Raw genomic sequence first — 22,711 nt, forward strand, 5'->3', positions numbered from 1 at the left:
ACAGGTAGGTTTCAATTTTCGTTTTTATTGCAGGTTACAGCGCAGAGTGGAAAGAGCAAAAGTCCTGTTTGAAATGAAAAGCCTGACGCATTTCATGCTCATTGGAGCACTTCCTCAGAGGCTTGTTTGACACTGCGCCGAGCATAGGATTCCTTTTTAATCACTTGCACCTGCCCTGATAAGCGTTAGCACTCCCAGTGCTTGACGGTGCATGTAGTTCAATCAATCACGCTGCAGTGCGCTGCTCTCACAGTGTCTCAATGTTCAAAAAAAAAAACCACAGTGGGCCAGAAAAAATGCAATCTTCATTCCTGCGCCGCTCATGCCCACCAGCAACACGACCTTCCTGTGATGTTCGCGCTGCTCACCATTAGCTGCAGCATGAACCACCCTGTGGGCGTGGGGCTCTTCCCGACCGGGACCGGCCGGTTAAACATCCAAAATACAGGTCACCCCACTTCGAAGAGCCACCAGACAGGTAGGTTTCAATTTTCGTTTTTATTGCAGGTTACAGCGCAGAGTGGAAAGAGCAAAAGTCCTGTTTGAAATGAAAAGCCTGACGCGTTTCATGCTCATTGGAGCTCTTCCTCAGAGGCTTGTTTGACACTGCGCCGAGCATAGGATTCCTTTTTAATCACTTGCACCTGCCCTGATAAGCGTTAGCACTCCCAGTGCTTGACGGTGCATGTAGTTCAATCAATCACGCTGCAGTGCGCTGCTCTCACAGTGTCTCAATGTTCAAAAAATAAAACCACAGTGGGCCAGAAAAAATGCAATCTTCATTCCTGCGCCGCTCATGCCCACCTGCAACACGACCTTCCTGTGATGTTCGCGCTGCTCACCATTAGCTGCAGCATGAACCACCCTGTGGGCGTGGGGCTCTTCCCGACCGGGACCGGCCGGTTAAACATCCAAAATACAGGTCACCCCACTTCGAAGAGCCACCAGACAGGTAGGTTTCAATTTTCGTTTTTATTGCAGGTTACAGCGCAGAGTGGAAAGAGCAAAAGTCCTGTTTGAAATGAAAAGCCTGACGCGTTTCATGCTCATTGGAGCACTTCCTCAGAGGCTTGTTTGACACTGCGCCGAGCATAGGATTCCTTTTTAATCACTTGCACCTGCCCTGATAAGCGTTAGCACTCCCAGTGCTTGACGGTGCATGTAGTTCAATCAATCATGCTGCAGTGCGCTGCTCTCACAGTGTCTCAATGTTCAAAAAAAAAAACACAGTGGGCCAGAAAAAATGCAATCTTCATTCCTGCGCCGCTCATGCCCACCTGCAACACGACCTTCCTGTGATGTTCGCGCTGCTCACCATTAGCTGCAGCATGAACCACCCTGTGGGCGTGGGGCTCTTCCCGACCGGGACCGGCCGGTTAAACATCCAAAATACAGGTCACCCCACTTCGAAGAGCCACCAGACAGGTAGGTTTCAATTTTCGTTTTTATTGCAGGTTACAGCGCAGAGTGGAAAGAGCAAAAGTCCTGGTTGAAATGAAAAGCCTGACGCGTTTCATGCTCATTGGAGCACTTCCTCAGAGGCTTGTTTGACACTGCGCCGAGCATAGGATTCCTTTTTAATCACTTGCACCTGCCCTGATAAGCGTTAGCACTCCCAGTGCTTGACGGTGCATGTAGTTCAATCAATCACGCTGCAGTACGCTGCTCTCACAGTGTCTCAATGTTCAAAAAATAAAACCACAGTGGGCCAGAAAAAATGCAATCTTCATTCCTGCGCCGCTCATGCCCACCTGCAACAGGACCTTCCTGTGATGTTCGCGCTGCTCACCATTAGCTGCAGCATGAACCACCCTGTGGGCGTGGGGCTCTTCCCGACCGGGACCGGCCGGTTAAACATCCAAAATACAGGTCACCCCACTTCGAAGAGCCACCAGACAGGTAGGTTTCAATTTTCGTTTTTATTGCAGGTTACAGCGCAGAGTGGAAAGAGCAAAAGTCCTGTTTGAAATGAAAAGCCTGACGCGTTTCATGCTCATTGGAGCACTTCCTCAGAGGCTTGTTTGACACTGCGCCGAGCATAGGATTCCTTTTTAATCACTTGCACCTGCCCTGATAAGCGTGAGCACTCCCAGTGCTTGACGGTGCATGTAGTTCAATCAATCACGCTGCAGTGCACTGCTCTCACAGTGTCTCAATGTTCAAAAAATAAAACCACAGTGGGCCAGAAAAAATGCAATCTTCATTCCTGCGCCGCTCATGCCCACCTGCAACACGACCTTCCTGTGATGTTCGCGCTGCTCACCATTAGCTGCAGCATGAACCACCCTGTGGGCGTGGGGCTCTTCCCGACCGGGACCGGCCGGTTAAACATCCAAAATACAGGTCACCCCACTTCGAAGAGCCACCAGACAGGTAGGTTTCAATTTTCGTTTTTATTGCAGGTTACAGCGCAGAGTGGAAAGAGCAAAAGTCCTGTTTGAAATGAAAAGCCTGACGCGTTTCATGCTCATTGGAGCACTTCCTCAGAGGCTTGTTTGACACTGCGCCGAGCATAGGATTCCTTTTTAATCACTTGCACCTGCCCTGATAAGCGTTAGCACTCCCAGTGCTTGACGGTGCATGTAGTTCAATCAATCACGCTGCAGTGCGCTGCTCTCACAGTGTCTCAATGTTCAAAAAATAAAACCACAGTGGGCCAGAAAAAATGCAATCTTCATTCCTGCGCCGCTCATGCCCACCTGCAACACGACCTTCCTGTGATGTTCGCGCTGCTCACCATTAGCTGCAGCATGAACCACCCTGTGGGCGTGGGGCTCTTCCCGACCGGGACCGGGCGGTTAAACATCCAAAATACAGGTCACCCCACTTCGAAGAGCCACCAGACAGGTAGGTTTCAATTTTCGTTTTTATTGCAGGTTACAGCGCAGAGTGGAAAGAGCAAAAGTCCTGTCTGAAATGAAAAGCCTGACGCGTTTCATGCTCATTGGAGCACTTCCTCAGAGGCTTGTTTGACACTGCGCCGAGCATAGGATTCCTTTTTAATCACTTGCACCTGCCCTGATAAGAGTTAGCACTCCCAGTGCTTGACGGTGCATGTAGTTCAATCAATCACGCTGCAGTGCGCTGCTCTCACAGTGTCTCAATGTTCAAAAAATAAAACCACAGTGGGCCAGAAAAAATGCAATCTTCATTCCTGCGCCGCTCATGCCCACCTGCAACACGACCTTCCTGTGATGTTCGCGCTGCTCACCATTAGCTGCAGCATGAACCACCCTGTGGGCGTGGGGCTCTTCCCGACCGGGACCGGCCGGTTAAACATCCAAAATACAGGTCACCCCACTTCGAAGAGCCACCAGACAGGTAGGTTTCAATTTTCGTTTTTATTGCAGGTTACAGCGCAGAGTGGAAAGAGCAAAAGTCCTGTTTGAAATGAAAAGCCTGACGCGTTTCATGCTCATTGGAGCACTTCCTCAGAGGCTTGTTTGACACTGCGCCGAGCATAGGATTCCTTTTTAATCACTTGCACCTGCCCTGATAAGCGTTAGCACTCCCAGTGCTTGACGGTGCATGTAGTTCAATCAATCACGCTGCAGTGCGCTGCTCTCACAGAGTCTCAATGTTCAAAAAATAAAACCACAGTGGGCCAGAAAAAATGCAATCTTCATTCCTGCGCCGCTCATGCCCACCTGCAACAGGACCTTCCTGTGATGTTCGCGCTGCTCACCATTAGCTGCAGCATGAACCACCCTGTGGGCGTGGGGCTCTTCCCGACCGGGACCGGCCGGTTAAACATCCAAAATACAGGTCACCCCACTTCGAAGAGCCACCAGACAGGTAGGTTTCAATTTTCGTTTTTATTGCAGGTTACAGCGCAGAGTGGAAAGAGCAAAAGTCCTGTTTGAAATGAAAAGCCTGACGCGTTTCATGCTCATTGGAGCACTTCCTCAGAGGCTTGTTTGACACTGCGCCGAGCATAGGATTCCTTTTTAATCACTTGCACCTGCCCTGATAAGCGTGAGCACTCCCAGTGCTTAACGGTGCATGTAGTTCAATCAATCACGCTGCAGTGCGCTGCTCTCACAGTGTCTCAATGTTCAAAAAATAAAACCACAGTGGGCCAGAAAAAATGCAATCTTCATTCCTGCGCCGCTCATGCCCACCTGCAACACGACCTTCCTGTGATGTTCGCGCTGCTCACCATTAGCTGCAGCATGAACCACCCTGTGGGCGTGGGGCTCTTCCCGACCGGGACCGGCCGGTTAAACATCCAAAATACAGGTCACCCCACTTCGAAGAGCCACCAGACAGGTAGGTTTCAATTTTCGTTTTTATTGCAGGTTACAGCGCAGAGTGGAAAGAGCAAAAGTCCTGTTTGAAATGAAAAGCCTGACGCGTTTCATGCTCAATGGAGCACTTCCTCAGAGGCTTGTTTGACACTGCGCCGAGCATAGGATTCCTTTTTAATCACTTGCACCTGCCCTGATAAGCGTTAGCACTCCCAGTGCTTGACGGTGCATGTAGTTCAATCAATCACGCTGCAGTGCGCTGCTCGCACAGTGTCTCAATGTTCAAAAATAAAACCACAGTGGGCCAGAAAAAATGCAATCTTCATTCCTGCGCCGCTCATGCCCACCTGCAACACGACCTTCCTGTGATGTTCGCGCTGCTCACCATTAGCTGCAGCATGAACCACCCTGTGGGCATGGGGCTCTTCCCGACCGGGACCGGCCGGTTAAACATCCAAAATACAGGTCACCCCACTTCGAAGAGCCACCAGACAGGTAGGTTTCAATTTTCGTTTTTATTGCAGGTTACAGCGCAGAGTGGAAAGAGCAAAAGTCCTGTCTGAAATGAAAAGCCTGACGCGTTTCATGCTCATTGGAGCACTTCCTCAGAGGCTTGTTTGACACTGCGCCGAGCATAGGATTCCTTTTTAATCACTTGCACCTGCCCTGATAAGCGTTAGCACTCCCAGTGCTTGACGGTGCATGTAGTTCAATCAATCACGCTGCAGTGCGCTGCTCTCACAGTGTCTCAATGTTCAAAAAATAAAACCACAGTGGGCCAGAAAAAATGCAATCTTCATTCCTGCGCCGCTCATATATATATAAAACCAAGGGCAGTGACAAGAGTATCAAAGTTCAAGCCAGGGAGTAGCAGTTGCTGCAACCCTTCCCCTCATCTGCTTTAATGAAAGAAGATGCAGCAGTGCAAGTGCTTACTACTGCTTAAACTTACCTAGGAACTCAGGGGGCATCCCGAATGTAGCCTCACCCCTTAAGGAGGCATCCAGAGTGTAGGCTCATCCCTAAAGGAGGCATCCCAAGTGGAGCCTCATCCCTGAAGGAGGCATCCCAAGTGTAGCCACCCCTGAAGGTGTGGGAGAAGATTTTTGAAGCACTATATCTAGGACTATTTAGAGGTGCCGCAGAGCAGACACACCTGGGATGGGACATTAGCACTTGCTCTAATAATGCAGCTATGTGGAGTCACTTGTGTGTAATGAAGACCCTGACCTTTTTCCAAAATGGCGCCCAGACCCCTCTGATTGCAAGGACTGACACAAAAAGATTAAGCCTTTTATTAAGCATTTAAGAGCATGGGGTCTCCCTTGGAGGTTTCACACTTTCTCCATCAGGCAAAGTATGTATATTAGATTCATAACAGGCAGGTGTGTAACCATCAGGGTTCAATATGCTATTATAGCGTGTGTTCATAAAGGCAATGCCCTCTGCATCAACAGTTTAGGTCCTGAAAAAGCCATCAGGAGCTGTACATTTTCAGAGGTCTGTTAAATGAACCCTGGTCAATATTTTGATGCAGTAATACTGTTTGTGTGGATAAAGGCAATGTATGTAGTGTATTGGTTACAGTATTTTGATGCAGTAATACTACCCACAGAAATATCATACACTTAGAGAATGTTTGTCTGGTTCCAACCTGAGAAACTTTCAGATCTGTGGAGTAATTTTGTATAGATGGTTATCTCGATTTGCACTGAAAATCTCGATTGTGTCTGGAGAACTGGCCTGACTAGAATGAAGGCCTGAGTTGTTCAAGTTTCTATAAAGAGTGCATAAATAGTGATATTTGTAGCAGTTTGCTCTTTTACCCTTGCTGTTCGGTTCACACTTTTCACAAGTCTCAACAGGGAGCCCAGCTCCTTCCCCCTTTCGATTTATGTTTCCAATACTTCACAAAATTCTTCTCTATCAGTCTTGAACTTTCACAAAGGATCACACACTTGGATTTGCTTTCCTGTTACCCAACTGTTCCAGCAAGCCTCCAGCAACCTGAGTGGTCAGTAAGATCTGAAAATCTAACTTCATGATGTTCGCGATCTAAAAAACAAGTAGCGAGTTAGAAATGGAGGGCAAGATTTAATAACCTTTCATGCAACGCAGTGTATCAATGCAACTTGAAGTGCTGCGTTGCGTGAAAGGGAGAGACCAGAAACACACTGGGCCTCATTTATGAAGTCATGTGTCACTTTTACGGCGCCAGTGCGTCACTTGTTGTGACGCACAAGCAGCGTAAATAATGTGCCTTGTTGCACCATATTTACAAAGTGACGCATCTAGGTAGATGCGTCACTTTGTAAACCCCTGCGCCACATTATACCTGCGCCAGGTATAATGTATGCAAGGGGGGCGTATTGACGCAAGGAAGGGGCGTAAAAGTGACGCAGTGAAATCTATGAGATTTCACTGCGTCACTTTTAGGACGCCGTTGCGTCAAAATCTTGCGCCTGCCTCACAGCAGGCGTAAGACTGACGCATGCCCTTTCACATGGGGCTTGCCCCATGTGAAAGGGAGCATTGCTGGAGTTGCGTCACTTTTGTGACACACTCCAGCAATGCGTCACTTTTGCGCTTACAGATACGTCAGAAATACTGACGTATCTGTAACTCCTTGCAACATGATGCGTCATACATTAAATATGACGCATCATTGGTGTCGCAAAGGAGTGCGCAGTGAAAAGTGACGCATCGCTGTTTTCACGCAGCGATGCGTCACTTTTCATAAATGAGGCCCACTATATCTACTAAAATACGGCACACTTCAGGCGGCCTAGCGCCGATGCAGGCACCCTTGCCCCAAGGTGCAAGGGTGCCTGCGTTACAAGGAGAATTGTTTCTGTGCAGGAAGGGATACCTTTCTGCACAAAAATAATCTGTTGAGGCATTTTCCTCTTGCTATGTGTGCTGCACATTGCAGCACACATAGAAAGAGGAAATAAAGAGGAGAAAAGATGTTTCTCCTTGTTACGCCATTCTCTGGGAGGCGTAGGGATTTTGCATAATACCAGGTTTATAAAACTTTGGAAATCTGGGATAGCGTGAAATTCATGGGTGGGTGCAAGGGAACAGCCATGTTCCACCCATGGATCACCTCCCAGAATGAATTGTAACGCAATGCAGCACAAGCTGCTGAACTGAGTTACATTTTTCTTTATAAAGCCATACAAGGTTATTCGCCTCTTGCCTGGGTTTGTAAATATCTATTAGCATTTTGTGTCAAGGATGCGACACGACAGTGGTGCAACCATGACACAAAATGTTAGTAAATCTGGCCTATAGTTTTATGTAGGCTTTTGCAGGAAATGCGTAGTAAACCCTACTGTTAACAGGATCGCAACCCTGAGGAGGCCAAGGAAAAGAAACCAAAACACAAAGGTCCACATTTAGGAGTTTTTGGCTCAGGGCAGCAAAGCAAGTCACTGTGCTGTGCTGCCCTGCATCAAAAGGAAAGGGCAGGAAAGTGCAGTATGTATGACATATAGCGCATTTCTGTTCTTTCCCACTGCGCTGGTGGAGTTTTGGCTGCCTTGCACCAGCGCAGTCACCCTTGCACCTGGTGCAAATGGGTCCGTGTTGTTGGCCGGATTGTTTTTGTGCAGGAAGGGGCACATTCCTGCACAAAAACCATCCAGCGAGGCATTTTCCTCATTCTATGTGTGCTGCAGAATACAGCACAGATGGAAAGAGGAAACAACAAGGAGAAATGAAAACATTTCTCATTACGCCTGCTCTGGGGAGGAGTAAGGTTTTGAAGCTGCACTAGGGTTACGTGATTTTGTAAATCTGGGGCAGCATGGTGTTGCATGGGAACACCCACCACAATGCCCATGGAACAACACATCCTTGACGCAGAGTAAAGCAACTAAGCGCTTTGTGCTGCCTTGCCTTACTCCATATCCATTAGGCATGCAAAGCCGGATCGTCAAAAAAAGTGTGAGGCGCAGGCCTCTCGTAAATAAGCTTCAACATCTGGATGTGGAGAACTTTGTAGCCTCTCTGTAGTCAAACCTGGGGTCTGGATTCATTGCACTGTAGTCTCACTACTCTGACTCTGGGGGACGCTTTTCCTTAGTGGCGAACTAGGAGTGAACTCTGCATAAACCTTTTGGGAGCCTACTGAACTCGTGCCCGCTTTCTCTTTTGCCGGCACCGCCGTCCTGCCTGCCGCGCTCGCTCTCCTCCCGCCGTCGCACCCCAGGAACATCTGTGCGGCCGCTGTGTGGGGGAGAGCTTGAGGCGGCCCGTTTTCCCCAGAGGACTTTGCGGCAGGATGCCGTCTGCGGGGAAATTGCGCCAGGTGGCGCTTACATCGGAGCGTCACTGCCCGCGTCGCGGGACGCGCGCGGGATGCGCGCGGGCGAAGCCCGGGGCCAAGGGCGGGCCCGTTTAAGCCCGTTAAAGACCGGGTAAGACTGGACTGGGCCACCCTATTTTCATTTGCCTTGCGACATATATCTTCTCATCCTGACTGGATACCTTTTTTCACTCATCTTCTTCTTATACTGTCTAGCCATTGTTAATTGCCAAATACCATCACTACTAGAGGCAGTAGGAGTAAAACCGCACAGGGTGCTGCACATATAACTGGCCCTATTGACCAATACATAACTAGGGCTAATGAGGCCATCTACCAGGGCATAATCCTACTTGAACGAAGGGTATCGCAGGATTTAGCCTTGGCCAAACGGTCTTCTTTGGGTTCCCTAGCTGCAGCAAAGACACCTACGCACTTACGGGAAAACGAGCCCCTGTTAGAGGTACACGCAGATATACACACTCTGCCAAGTAGGGTTGATCTGTCGGCTTCCCTAGAGTTCTCGGACTCGCAATCATCCATGATGTTGGAAAAAAAAAACGTTCTCTTTGCGAGCCCGAACCGGGAAGACCCCAAGATAGCCCCAAATAGGGGATTGAGGGAGGGCGCTATACCCAAACATAAGAATCAAAAGAAATCGCTCAAAGCGAAACTCCCCAAGAAACATATCCATCACCCAGATGTACCCATTACTTCAGCCGCCGGACAAGTTAGTCCAAAACAGGGAGAGCTAACCACTATACCAACAGAATTTATTAACCTCTCCTTGAATTCAGCGAACATCAGTGCAAACATTAACATGGGGGGATGCTGTAAAGTCTGCGGGATAAATAACCAATTACTAACCAGATATGGGGAACTAGTCAAAACCTATCTGCAACCTATTGAACTGTCCCTTATAAAGATCGAAAAGCAGATTGCAGCTTGAATACAACTTCAAACATCCCCAAGGGGACAGGACTGGTACAACCAGGGAGGCAAAAAATGATTAACAAAACCCCCAAGGCGGGGGCACAAGTCACAAAAGTCGCTACTGAAGCGACAACTGTAAAACCTAAGCCCCCTCCAGTAGGGGTGAAGAAAGCCCCTGTGATAGCAAAAACGCCAGCCCCCGCTATCACCCCGAAGCCCAAACAAGTTAAGCCATCAGAAGCACAAACACTAACAACAGGTCTAGGGGGAGGGGTGGGCATCCAATACACTTACCTCCAGAAGCAAGCCCCTATGTGGTAATTCTGACAGGGGTCCCCGAGCTGAGTGCTAATGTGGAGGAACCAGGCTGGTCTTTAAGAAATAAAGTACTGCACTGGTTATTTACCAACAGACCTTCACCACCATACTCTGCCAGCCGAGTTTCAATGGTCCGCAGGGTCCCATGGTTAGGTACGGAGCAGAAAAAATTCCCGGGAGACTGTGTTATAGTCAATTTTGATGACCCACGTACAGTTGAGCACATTTGCTCTTGGGGTATGTCAGCAACTAATGATGGGATTGATACCAAAAGACTCTCTTACTTCTATCCCCCAACTCCCCGCTATAATGAAGGCCCAGAATGGAACTGGATCCAAGAAGGAAATTGGGACAGGAGAAGGGACTGGGTCGATTGGTCAGGTTATGGTGGGAGAGATGCCGCCCTTTCCGCAGGCTGGAGAGGCATACCAGTCGCAAACAGATTCAACTGTCTAGAAATGGTCGATTGACCACCATCGCGTACTGGTCAGGGAACCAGGGGTCTACTGCTTTTGGGGCCTAAACCCCTACAACCCCTACAACCATCCTTAAGCTTCTTGAGATCTCCCTTTTTGAATGTAAGCTCTGACATGACGATGAAACCAATTCCAAAAACATCGAATTCCCCCTCAAAAATAATCTTTGACGTTCCAGAGTCCCCAGTCGTTATAATTGCAATAAATGAGACACCTGGTAACGTGGGGAAGGTAGCTCCCGTAGCGTTTGCAAAAGCAGCCTTACCCCAAGAGAATTCTTTTATTCTCGATGTATCCTTTATATCAGATCTTATTGTCCCAGAGTCAGATCAATATCCACTGTCAGGTCCATTAGCTCCCAAATCTTTTCCTGGAACTAGTGACCCGACAAATTACACTTGGTCCCTTTCCGTCTTATTTTGGAACGTTGCTGGACTCCGCTCCAAGATAAATCACAAACCATGGTTAGACACAGTGTACACCAAATATTATGTTTGCAGGAAACCTGGGCCATTGAGCCTCTACACATACTAGGCTATAAAACATACCATGTCCCGGCTAGCTCCAAAACTTTTGGAAGACCCAAGGGAGGTCTTGCAGTATACATCGCAAACAATTTACCATCCATGGACATAAATGTTCTTCTGTTTGGCGAAAATTTTCAAATACTAAAGGTTTCTTTCAACAAATGTATGGTCTATTTTTTGGATAACTTTTATAATAACCTTCAGTTAACTGAATGTGAATTTTTTTTATCTGATATTACTTCTTTCCTAACTGAACAGCGGAACAAATATATGCCTATTACTTCCTATGTGATTTAGGGGGGGGTTTTAATGCTTCATTATGTAGCAACCATGAGAAAGGTATCTGTGGTCTCCAGGATGAAAATGGATGCACCCTGACACACTTTACACACACGAAGTTAGGTAATTGCCTAAACGAGTGTCTTTTCTCATTAGAGCTGGAATATGCGAATAACATTGTGGACCCACCTGTTGACTTCTTGCCAACATTTCATGGAAGGGGTCTATCAAGTGTTATCGATTATATTCTATGCTCCCAGATATTAAAGGGACAACTGAAAACCTTTAAAACAGGCTCAGATATTAGTAGCGACCATTTTCCTAATAGTGTTAGCCTGTTAATTAATAAGGCTTTACCCCATCAAATTAGGACTAGTTTACTGAACCAACAAACACTGTCCATGGACAAAGTAAATGGTTTCTCTGTAAAATGGTCTAAAATCGACCCAGTACCCATTACCAGTAAAGTGGTTTCTAGAGCCCCCCCCATGGATGAACAACTGCTTAGCACTAGACTCCTCACCCCAGCTGATTATAGCTAGCTTCTTGGAAACTATTAGAACCATACGGGCTGAACTGACTCGTAACCAAAAATCCAGAAAACCGGATAACACAGGCTGGTTTGATTCAGCCTGTCGTAAAGCCCTATCTGACTTAAAAAGAGCACTTCATAGTCAAGTAAGAGATCGCGCCGCTATCACTAAACTTAGAAAGGCCTATAAACTAGCACGGTAACTGCAAACACAACAATGATGGACAGAATGTGGATCAATGTCACACATTCACCCCAGTCCAAAGATCTGGGCCCAAATCCATCGTTTTTCCACTCCACACCACCCTGGGTTAGACAATGGCGATATGCAAATCAGCGCTGACCCTGTGCCCCATGGGAACAGTCCAGTCCGAACTACAAAAGCCATGTCCTTCCCAGAACGGAAACAAGCATCCGAGAACTAGCACAGCATAATCGTAGGGCTGAAATCAAGCAGAACCTATGGGCCCAATTACATGAGAGCTGCCAACGCAATGACAGTTCTCTGTTCTGACGCACGATAAAATCTCCTTTCCTGGTAGACGTCTCATCTTCTTAACATCTTGATGTGGCAGTGACAGCTGACGAGTGGGTGGCCCACTTTTCAAAAATATTTGGTGGTCCCCCTGAGGATACCATCAACGAGGGTCATGTGGCAGGTGACCGTCCAGGGGGCCAGATATTTCCCATTGATCTTCTTTTTGATCATAAGGAGGTCATTAATGCGCTGTCATCTTCAAAAACTGGTAAGGCCCCCGGCCCGGATGGGGTTCCACTAGATATCTTTTTGCATAGTTTGGAACTTTGGTCACCCCTTGTCACCCAGGTCATGGCAGCAGTCACAAAAACTGGCTTAATAGACTCATGGTCCACTTCCATCTTCAAGATGGGCGAACGTAATAATCCAGCATGTTACAGGCCTATCTCCCTCCTGGACTCCTAGGGGAAAGTCGCTGGTCGGTTGATCTTGGAATGCCTACAGGACTGGGCGTCCACAAATAACATTCTGACAGATCTCCAGTATGGCTTCCAGGAGGGACTTGGTACTGTCGAGCAGGCATTAAACCTAGCCCTTCTAATTGGTAAATACGTGGGGGCTAAAGGTGGTAACCTGTATTTAGTCTATGTTGACCTTAGCGCAGCATTTGACTGCATTATTCACTCAAAGTTGAGGTCCATTCTCGAAGAATTGAGGGTAGATCCCCCTCTCATTCAATTCCTCCGCGAGCTCTACTCAGACGCCACCGCATGCGTCAGATATGGTATTGGCGGTGAATTATCTCCATCATTTCCCGTCAATAAAGCAGTTAGACAGGGCTGTGTCCTGGCTCCCTTTTTATTCAACCTATACACTAATGGGTTGGAAGTGGCCATGCTTGAAGGGAGTCAGGATCTCCCATCTATCAATCACCGCCCTATTCCCGCTCTGTTATATGCGGATGATTCTGTAATTGTAGCCAGAACATTAAACCAGCTACTCAGACAGACAAATAAATACTGTCAATTTATGCTTTCTTTAGGCCTAAAAGTGAACAAAAATAAAACTTTTGTTATGCATATCGGGCCCAGGGCGAAGAAACCTAAATCAGTCTTTATTGACCAAGTTAGGCTGGAACGCACCATGGAATACCCTTACTTAGGAATCTTAGAGGACGACAGATTATCCTGGAGACAAGCTATGATAAGTAAAAAGCTACTCTTTCAAAGAGCAACCTCAGCTCTAGTTTCCTTTTCGAGGAAACTAGGTAAACCTGCCCCAGTAGAGTTGCTAAAAATCTATCACGCCAAATGCCATAGCGTAGCAACCTTCGCCGCAGGGGTTTGGGGTTATGCTCCTACTGAAACCCTGCAGATGGTTCAGAACGGGTTCCTAAAATATCTACTGGCATTACCCCAAAGTGCTCCAATATACGGTTGCCACATTGAACTGGGTATCGACTACCTGACAGATAACATCAGATGTCAGCCGATCCTGCTGTGGCACCGTATTTGGACCAAACAACAATGCCACTTAACCCGTTCATTAATATCCGACTGCTTGGCTCTGGCAAACTGGAATAAAATCCCATGGCTTCTGTTTGTCTCTAATTTCCTCAAGGACCTGAATTGTACAACTTACTTCTTAGAACCTACCACAATGTTAGATATCTCTAGGAAAGACTTGAAAAAACTATGTCTAACCCATCTCAGAGAACTTCGTCTTACCCAAGAAGTAAGCAAACCCTCAAATGTACAAATCTTATCGGTTCAGACTGCCCTGGGCATTCAACCATATTTAACATTCTACCTCTCAAATTACGAAAAATATGTTTTGACTAGGTTCCGATTTAATACCTTTTTTCGGTTAGTTACTTTTCCAAAAGAACAGGACTGGTCACAAAACTTAATGAAACGTCCTTGCGATGGTATATCATCTCAGTCTACAATGCATGCAACACTATTCTGTAAATTGTACGAGCTTCCTCACAAGCGCTGGATCATTCCTTTACTCCGAAAAATGCGTTTGAGAACATGTCGCCCCGCTTATCTGGCTCTGCAGTCTCTGGATTCACAATATATTGCCAAATGCATAGCTTGCTTTTTAAAATCATGTTTAAAAATCCGCTGTAAATTATGAGTTTTTGTATATTCAATTTCCTGTTCATTATTTTCAATGAATCATTTTTAGGTCTCGCCTAGACGAAAGCAAAAAGCAAAGCTTTTTGCTGTCTAGGGAGACTACTTATGTCGCCACTTTCCAGGGATTCCGGGGAATGTGGACAGCAGAGTGTTACGAGCGTCTCCTGCTGGAGATTCTACCTCGTGAGCGCGCACGTCGTCACTCACGCATGCGCACAAACAAAGGCATCCACACACTGCATATACACACACGCACCCCCCCTTAAACATACACACGCGCACACAGACAGACAGACGCACGCACAAACACACTCAAACAGACACACACACACGCGTACACCCCACCCCCACTCACCCCTCCTCTGACTCAACTTACCTGTTCTGGCGGTGCACGGCGGCGGCTCCTTCTCCCGGGTGGCGGTAGCGCTTTGCGGGGCTCTCTCACCACATGAGTGCCCCGCCTTCCCCATGCGCCCGGCCGCTCTTCACCCGGTCCCCCATCTCGGGACCGGGACTCAATGCGGAGCCTTCGTGGCTCCTCGGGCAGCTCTCTCTGTCTCTCGGCGCGATGGGGCGGGACTTCCGGTTGGGGCCGCGCTGGCATTGGCCGGCTTTCCAACCGCTTCCGGGTCGTCGCGGGCAGCGCGGCGGCCCGGCACAGCCATGATGCGTATTGTTTTCGAGGCGTGCTCACCAGAGAGTCATTGTGTGGGTGATCAGGTGACCATTCCTTATTCTGGCAGTCCGAAAACACGGGTTCAAACTTCAGTTCATCAACCAATAGTTCTGCTGTTGTTAGCAACAAGAGCGAGATTGCTGCTAAATGTGCTGTTTTTATTTTTCGAATTAATTCAGAACTGAAAATCGGGACTTTATGGTTTGTACTTAATTTCATCCATATAACGGAAACCTAGTGGTGTTTCGTTACATGTTGCATCTTAAGCGCAAAAGCATTTTTTTTTTGTACTTTTACTACTGAGGAGCAAGAAAGACTTTCACAAGCAAACCACTTGGCTGTAAATACTGCACCAGGAAGGCATGTGTACAGCAGGTTATATAGTACAATCTGGAAATCCCTGGCGCCTGCATAAGGGGCCTGAGCGGGCGAGTCCACCAAGAAAGGGCAGGCAATGAATGGCTAGAGATGCCCAAAGTGGAGTCAATTATTTTGAGGCCAGATTATCAGTGTATTAGGTTTATAGCGGGCAAACCTAGTCACAGAGTACTGACCTTGCAGTTTTAAGTGGAACTAAAGAGTCCTTATTCTTTCCGCTGATGACTGAGCATTCCTGAGACTCATTATGCGGCAGCCATTTTGGCAAACTGTTAAGTACTGCATAAAAATAACACCCCCCTCTTGCACCGTATTGTTTAACATATATATTTTTTATTACTCGTCAAAGCAAATGTTCATTCAATCCTGCATTACTATCCCGATTTCCCCCGGCATTTAGCCATAATCCGTAAATGCATCAAACAAGTATTGGGTCCGATAGCCAGTTCCATATTGGCATTGTAAATTGCAATGCCTTTTATTTTTGTGTTAATTATCAAAACAGATAAATAAAAGGCATTGTCATTTACAATGGCATTAGCTTAAACTCGCAAATGCGAGACCTATTGCATTGCAAATGCTTGTTAACTATGGTTTTTATGATAATAGTTTTTAAATGTATAAGACATTGAATTTTTTTTATTTTTTTTATGTATCGTAATATCTTATTTCTACACGTTTTATGGTTTTGCTATGATGCAACCGAATAAAAGTTTTTATGATGGTGATGATGATGACAACTCTGAGCTCCTATTTACCCACAAGCCCCACATCAAGGGCCTTCCTGCCATATTACCTCGCAAATGATGCATCTTAAGCATTAGTAAGTAAAGTGACCCAGCTCTCCTCTTCTTCCACCTGCAGGACACCGTGTGTGTTTGGGGGAGACGCTGGCCAGGATTGAACTGTTCATCTTCTTCACAAGCCTCCTTCGGGCCTTCACCTTCCGGCTACCAGAGGGAGTGAAGAATGTCAACATGGACACCATTTTGGGGGGCATAGTGCAGCCACATCCTTTTGAGATCTGTGTTGTACACCGCTAGGTAGAGGGTGGCCCTGGATAGAAGAAAGACCTATGTATGATTAAGAATTATTTTACAGTATTATTGCCCACTTATACCTACATATGATAGCTCATTGGATAAAAATGAAAGTAACTTATGCATTAATGTTAGTGCTTGCATTATGATAGTCATCTAATGGAATTATTATTGTTTGTAATCCTGTTGTAAAATAGATATGTTCATTTACATTTCATATTTTGCCTTGATCTGCCTTAAATTATAACTAGCCAAAATACACTGCAAAGCGTCAGAGAATGTCTCAAAATCTTGTTGAACAGCAAACCCTGGAAGCTTGTGTACAATGTGACTGCTCTTCTTCTGCTATTGTGCCTTTCTTTGAGTTCTGATCCTGAAGGGAATTTAGGGGGCGGGATACAGCAGTCTCGCATTGGCTCTATAAGTAACGCACCCTTCAGGAAGACTCTCACACACCATCAGGAAGACTCATACACACCATCAGGAAGACTCATACACACCATCAGGAAGACTCACACACACCATCAGGAAGCCTCATACACACCATCAGGAAGACTCTCACTGCAGCATACGGCCAACCGGTAATGCACAGTTATCAGGGGTAGAGATAGTTAGTGCGGCAGGTGCAAGCCCAAAGGGTGGTTGGTTTGCCTAAAACTAAAAGAAAACATACGCTGGGCAATCCCAGTGTTAAATAAAAAAAACCTTATTGATGGACCTTCAAGGATTTGTAAGTATAAGCAAGCATGCACGGAAATAGCTAACTATTTACGTCTGTTGAGAAACCAGCCAAGTCTTAGGCGTTGGCGCATGACCTCAGGGACAGAGTGTAAGGGCAGATTGACTGAAACAAAATTACTAATTATGAGAAAGTCATATATGGTCTGTAAGGTTTGCAAGAGGTCTTCAACACAATTTGAGGAGCATTCATAGACAAGCTAAGTTCTTATCCTGGGAAAGATGATGACAAGGATTGGGCTGAAAAGAATGGCTCTTTTGTAGATGAGAGAAAGAATGAGGGAGGGAATCTGTGGTCAGAATAAGGGCATTGACATCGCCTAATATTTAGGTCACTGCTTTGTAGCGTTTCGGTTGATAAAGTAGCGTTGGCCAAACTTGGTGCCGTGTTTTTGTTTTATGTACATATACTTCTTTCTGTGGCTTGAACTTATTTTTAATAAAATACTGAAATATATTCATCCAATTTTATGTCAATATTTTTATCACAAAGGCCAACGTGGCATCACTATGACTAGTGTTGAAAACAGAAGAAATGTATTGTGAGAGCACAGTAAAAGCAACATGGACATAGCCTGGGGTGTGTGTTTCTGCTATCGACGGGACAAAGTGGGATGAGTCTCTGTGACCCATGTTCCACCCATTAGATATTTATTTAAGATTGGTTATATAGCAGAAACAGGACTCACAAAAAAAGAGTAGCAGAGTGTCCTAAGGGTTATATAGATAGGTATACTCAAGAGGTAGCTCTATGTGAAACAACATGCAATTTTAAAATAAAATGAAAGTAAACTGCGCACAATAGGGACAGTGGCCACCAGTAATTTTAGGAGGAAGGTTGGTGGATGGGATACACACTCACTCAAACATACACACTCACACACACCAATACATTCACACAAGCACATGCACACACACATCCATTCACAACACTAATTACCACATATTCAAACATGCACGCACGCACCAAACATTAATAAAGAAAAAAAATAACACTTACCGCCAGCTCTGCCTCGGTGGTCCGAGGAGGGTTGAGACTGCTGCCTTTCCTCATATGGTGAACTTAGGTCAGCCAATGAGGGAAGGCAGCAGTCCCAACCTGGTCACAGAACGGGATGGAGTCAGTGAGACTGCTGACCCCACCCCACTCTGTGATGAAGTATTATTGATTGACACTCAGCTCTGAGCACTTCAGGGCTTTAAACTGACGCGCCCAGGTCCATACAATGAGTGACAGTCCCCCACGTCACAAGGGGTAGGGCCTTGAGTAGCTTTGCTGAGCTGAGGAGGTCATGCCCACAGGAGCTGTGGCATGCTCAGCCCAAGAAAGTTCAGCTCAGGCAGCCAGGAGCCTGCGCATTTAGTGAATGCCTACCTCCTGGCTGCCTGTCCTGAAACTGAGAAGAGGGGATGGGGGTGGTCCCTGTAGACGGGCCGCAGCTGATAGGGAGATATGTGGGAATATACTGATATTTTGGGGAGAAATATATAGGAAGGTGACACCTCAGGACACAATAAATAACGAGAAAGAGTGGAGAAGTAGTAGAGAGATGTGGACAAGTAGGAGGGAGTCATTTAGGTTAGGAAAAAATTAAATGACAAGGTCAGGGGAAAAGTGCTACTTCAGGGTAAAAGGGTACATTTGGGGATTAATGTGCTCAATTGTCACATAGTGAGGTCTTTAAGGCGGCTTTCAGCCCTCCCTTCCATTTTGCTGAAGGAAAATCACATTTAGGAAGTGTGTTGGACAAAAACATTGCCTCCCACAAGAGATGATCAACGTTCCTTTTAAAATGTCCTGCTCCTTTATTTGTAACCTCCTTTCTGTCATTACATCAGCAGTGCACCACAAACATGGTCATCTACTGAACACCTGCACATCAATAGTAAATAGTAAGGTTCACAAAAGCCCTGCTCTGTGCACACATCTGCCTTAAAATGAGAGCAGGCATTAGGCGTTGAATGCTATGGCTATTTTTGTAATGGCAGAGGAGCATTGTAGATAACACATTATCAATCGTCAGTTCGCCTGACCCAGGTGACTTTTAAGTTACACAACATTTTGACACAAAAGAAGGAGTACCATTTCAACTTACAGACCAATTGAGTTTTCCTTCTCGAGGAAGAATATTGTATTGTACTGTAACATTTGTATAGCTTTATAGCCTGTTTGGGGTGCTGAATCACTTATCCACATGGATAGCAGTCTACACCATATAGATTTTCTGATTTGAAGGGTGTTGTCTTTGCTTTGTGCCCATGAGGGAAGTGTTTACACGCTGTGCTTGAAGACCATTGAGGTGTGGTTATCATGTTATGGCACTTGGTGCTTTGTGGTGTGAATTACACCAGGCACATTCCCCAGCAGCCTCTTTTAGGAAGAGGCCGAGCAAGAACAAGGGAAGATCAACCATGGGAAATGCAAACATGGCGCAGGTTGAACAAGAGGTAACACATCCAGTCCACAATATATCAGTCATGAATTAGTCCAAAGACCAATAGCTGTACTATCCAAAGGCCACTGCTTTAAATGGGCCGGCGCTGTCCGGTAAGGAGTACCAGCATTTTTTTTTTTGAGAGAATGAATACCTGCATTTCTCAAGAGTGACGTAATACTTATAATTGCAGAGTGGAAGCACCGCAAAGGACTTTCCTTTGTATCAGCAGACCAGACTGACTTTGTCAAATTAAAATAGAAGCGATTGAATTATTTCACAAAATGTAAAGACACGTTTACTTTCTTGAAAGAAATGGGATCATCAGCACTGAAGTAACAGGGTTGCAGAAAAAAATCTACATTTGTACCTCTTAATTCTGAAACTTCTTCGAAGATCATTACTTTGGAAACTAACGTACTGACAGCTATAAGCCATTTGGAGAAGAAATGGCTTCTCCTTAATCTCTTATTCAAGCTCTGATTGAACTCATAGAAAATGTCAAAAAAGATTATCAAATCAGTGGGCAAAAGGGGGGTCAAAACATATTCGTAACAGAGATGAATATACTAAGAAAGGCATGAGACAAGTTTTAGATCAAAAGCACTATCAAAAACTGGGAAGGGATCCCCGATGAGAACCGTTGGAAGAAACTACCCCTTTACTAAAACATGGACACATGAAAGGATGGATCGGGTCAATGGATTTAGATTTTTGTATAGATAAAACACAGAGAACACACCAGTGTTATACCTCCTGCCCAAAATTCATAAAGATCCTCAGAATTTACCAGACAGATCGATTGTCTTGGGTTGTCACACCATCCTGGTACCTTTGTTCACATGTATAGATTCCTTCCAAACCTCATCCTACTACTATGAACTCCCAATAAACACCTTCTAGACTCTTCCCTCTTTTATCCCCCCATTATACTTTTCAATCCAACTAACACATATCCCACAGTCAAATTAATATAAATTTCACTTTACTAATCCACCACTAATACTTTTTGGGTTCAGAAGCAGCGTGCTATATAAATAGAATTATAATACAATAATTCCTACAAGATACTACTGATTTCCTAATAGCTGTGCAAGGGTCAGGAAGTCACAGCACTCTCAGACACATGCACTAACTATGCACGTGACGCAGGATTTTCAGAGCTTGTCTGATTTCAGCCCTTGTTTCTGTGGCATGCTCAAGTGTAGCGCCACCCCTCCCCCATGGCGTGTATCACCTTTGCTGAAAGACTGTAGTGGGTGCTTCAGCTGCCTGTTTTTCATGTTTTTTAGGTCTCGCTTAGCATTGCAGCACATGCGCTACTAGCTCTGTGAGAACTCTTGTCATCTAGGAGATTTTGGAAGTGGAGTGGAAGCTCATCCCATCCTTTTTATTGGCAGGCGTCATCCATTATGGCAAACGCTCGGGGTAAAAGTGAGGCTTGTTTGTTCCCTCCTTGTCTCCTTTTCGCCTCGCCCATACAGACTGGATCGTGTACTTGCGGCGTAACATGGTGGGATTTATATGGTGGTTCAGCACTATTTTATACAGACACTGATCGGGACAATGGCAGCTGCGCTTCATTCTCCGGTATGTGCGCTTTCACTTTAACAACACCAGGCAACAAAAGGAGGGGCGGGAAGGAGCCTTGGCCGGCCACTGACCTGTCGCAACACATCATTGGATCATGGAAACCCATTTATGAGCACATATTAAAATGCGAAATCTTTTCATAACTGATTCCTGGAAAGAGTTTCGGCCTGGCTGCGCGAGCTTGGCGGTGGTCAGAGCTTTACTTGGGTGTTTGTGGTCCCCCTCCCAGTGGCATGTCCTCCGGGGAACGAGACAGGGAGTGTGCCTCATGTACGCTCAGTGGGTTTGGAGAGCAGACGCCCCCTGGCTGGGTGCAAAAGCTCCTGTGTGCATGTGTCACGCGCCCCATGCTGAGCTCACAAACAAAACCATGGGGTGGGAGCAGCCCTCCCCTCCGAGCACCTGATAGGAGACGCGACTCCCAGAGAGGCGAAAAACGCCAGCGGATGCATGTGCACAATGTTTGTGAGCGCGTCCTCCGAGATCAGGGATGGGAGAAGCCACGAGGTGTGGGGTTGTTGTGGCGCGTCCGGCCAGTGCAAGCCACGTAGCACACCGCTGGGAGTGGTGTGCAGTGCGGTAGTCATTCAACGGGTTGTGTGGCACGGAGTGCAGCCTCTGTCTGCGGTTAGTATAACCAGATGCGCTCAGCAATATTTGCAAGTCCTTCTGAGCTTTTGTTGTGTGTGTGTGCTGCTGTTAAAGAGACGTGTTGAAGTGTGAGCAAATGGTGTGCTGTGCCATACAGTGATATGCTTTCATTTTAGCAAGTGTGTGTGGGCTGTATGCGCTGGTGTGGACTGACATGCAAGCAGCACCTGCCGCAATGTAAAAACTGCATGTTGTGCATTTGCATGCGCAACTTGACAGGTACTGCACGGTGCCTGCCACCTTGTGCATGCAAATGTCGGGGGGTACCATGGGCACCCCCCAACACCCTGGGGGCCCGCAACAGGCCTCCAACACAGAAGATTGCATGTCTACCATGGCGGCATCACCGCCATGGAAAGGCCAATTGCCGCCATCATCATAATATGGATGGCGGTGTCTTGCAGACACCGCCACCATGTTAAACATGTTTTCTGCCTGGTTGACGAGTTGACCGGCGGAAAAGCGGCGGACGGTCTTTCCGTCCGCCGTGGACCTCCAAGCCATCCTAATATGGCTGGGGGTCTTTTAGGTATGGATCGCGGGCGGATCGCCCCCGCTGGGCCAGTAGTGGCTACCGCTGGTCCGGCGGGGGCGATCCGCCTGCCATCCTAATGGGCCCCTATGTTTTCAGTCAGCTGCTCACCTCACCTTCTTGCACGTAACGCTGAAAACAGTTGAATGACCATCACCTTAAACACATTATCATTTCTTTACGTTTGCGTTTTTTTGCTTTTTTAAACTTGCATTGCTCCGGGCCATAATCAAGTGTCTCCTACATTTCACTGGTGGGACCGTGGTCCCAGGGATTGCCCTGCTCACACTGCCAGCATCTGGCCCCTGCCTCCACTGCTGCTACCCTACTTGAGGACTGCAATGCCCAGGGTGCACAGTGCAACATCCGGCTGCTGCCAACGAGGGGGAGGCGCTGCCTTCCCTCCCCCCGCGGGACGCACCCTGGCC

At 46.7% G+C, this 22,711-nt stretch overlaps 1 protein-coding gene across 1 annotated transcript in view; it reads left to right on the forward strand.

Moving 5' to 3' along the window:
* Positions 1 to 16,432, forward strand: part of LOC144791456 (cytochrome P450 2J2-like) — a 124,735-nt gene extending 108,303 nt beyond the window's left edge. The window contains exon 9 of the mRNA XM_078666134.1: positions 16,159 to 16,432. Coding sequence (XP_078522260.1) covers positions 16,159 to 16,337 — 179 coding nt within the window. The 3' untranslated portion in view covers positions 16,338 to 16,432. The remainder of the gene's footprint in view (positions 1 to 16,158) is intronic.
* The last annotated feature ends 6,279 nt before the right edge of the window (positions 16,433 to 22,711 follow it).

Source organism: Lissotriton helveticus, chromosome 11 (genome assembly GCF_964261635.1).
Source record: "Lissotriton helveticus chromosome 11, aLisHel1.1, whole genome shotgun sequence".
NCBI classification, from domain to species: domain Eukaryota; kingdom Metazoa; phylum Chordata; class Amphibia; order Caudata; family Salamandridae; genus Lissotriton; species Lissotriton helveticus.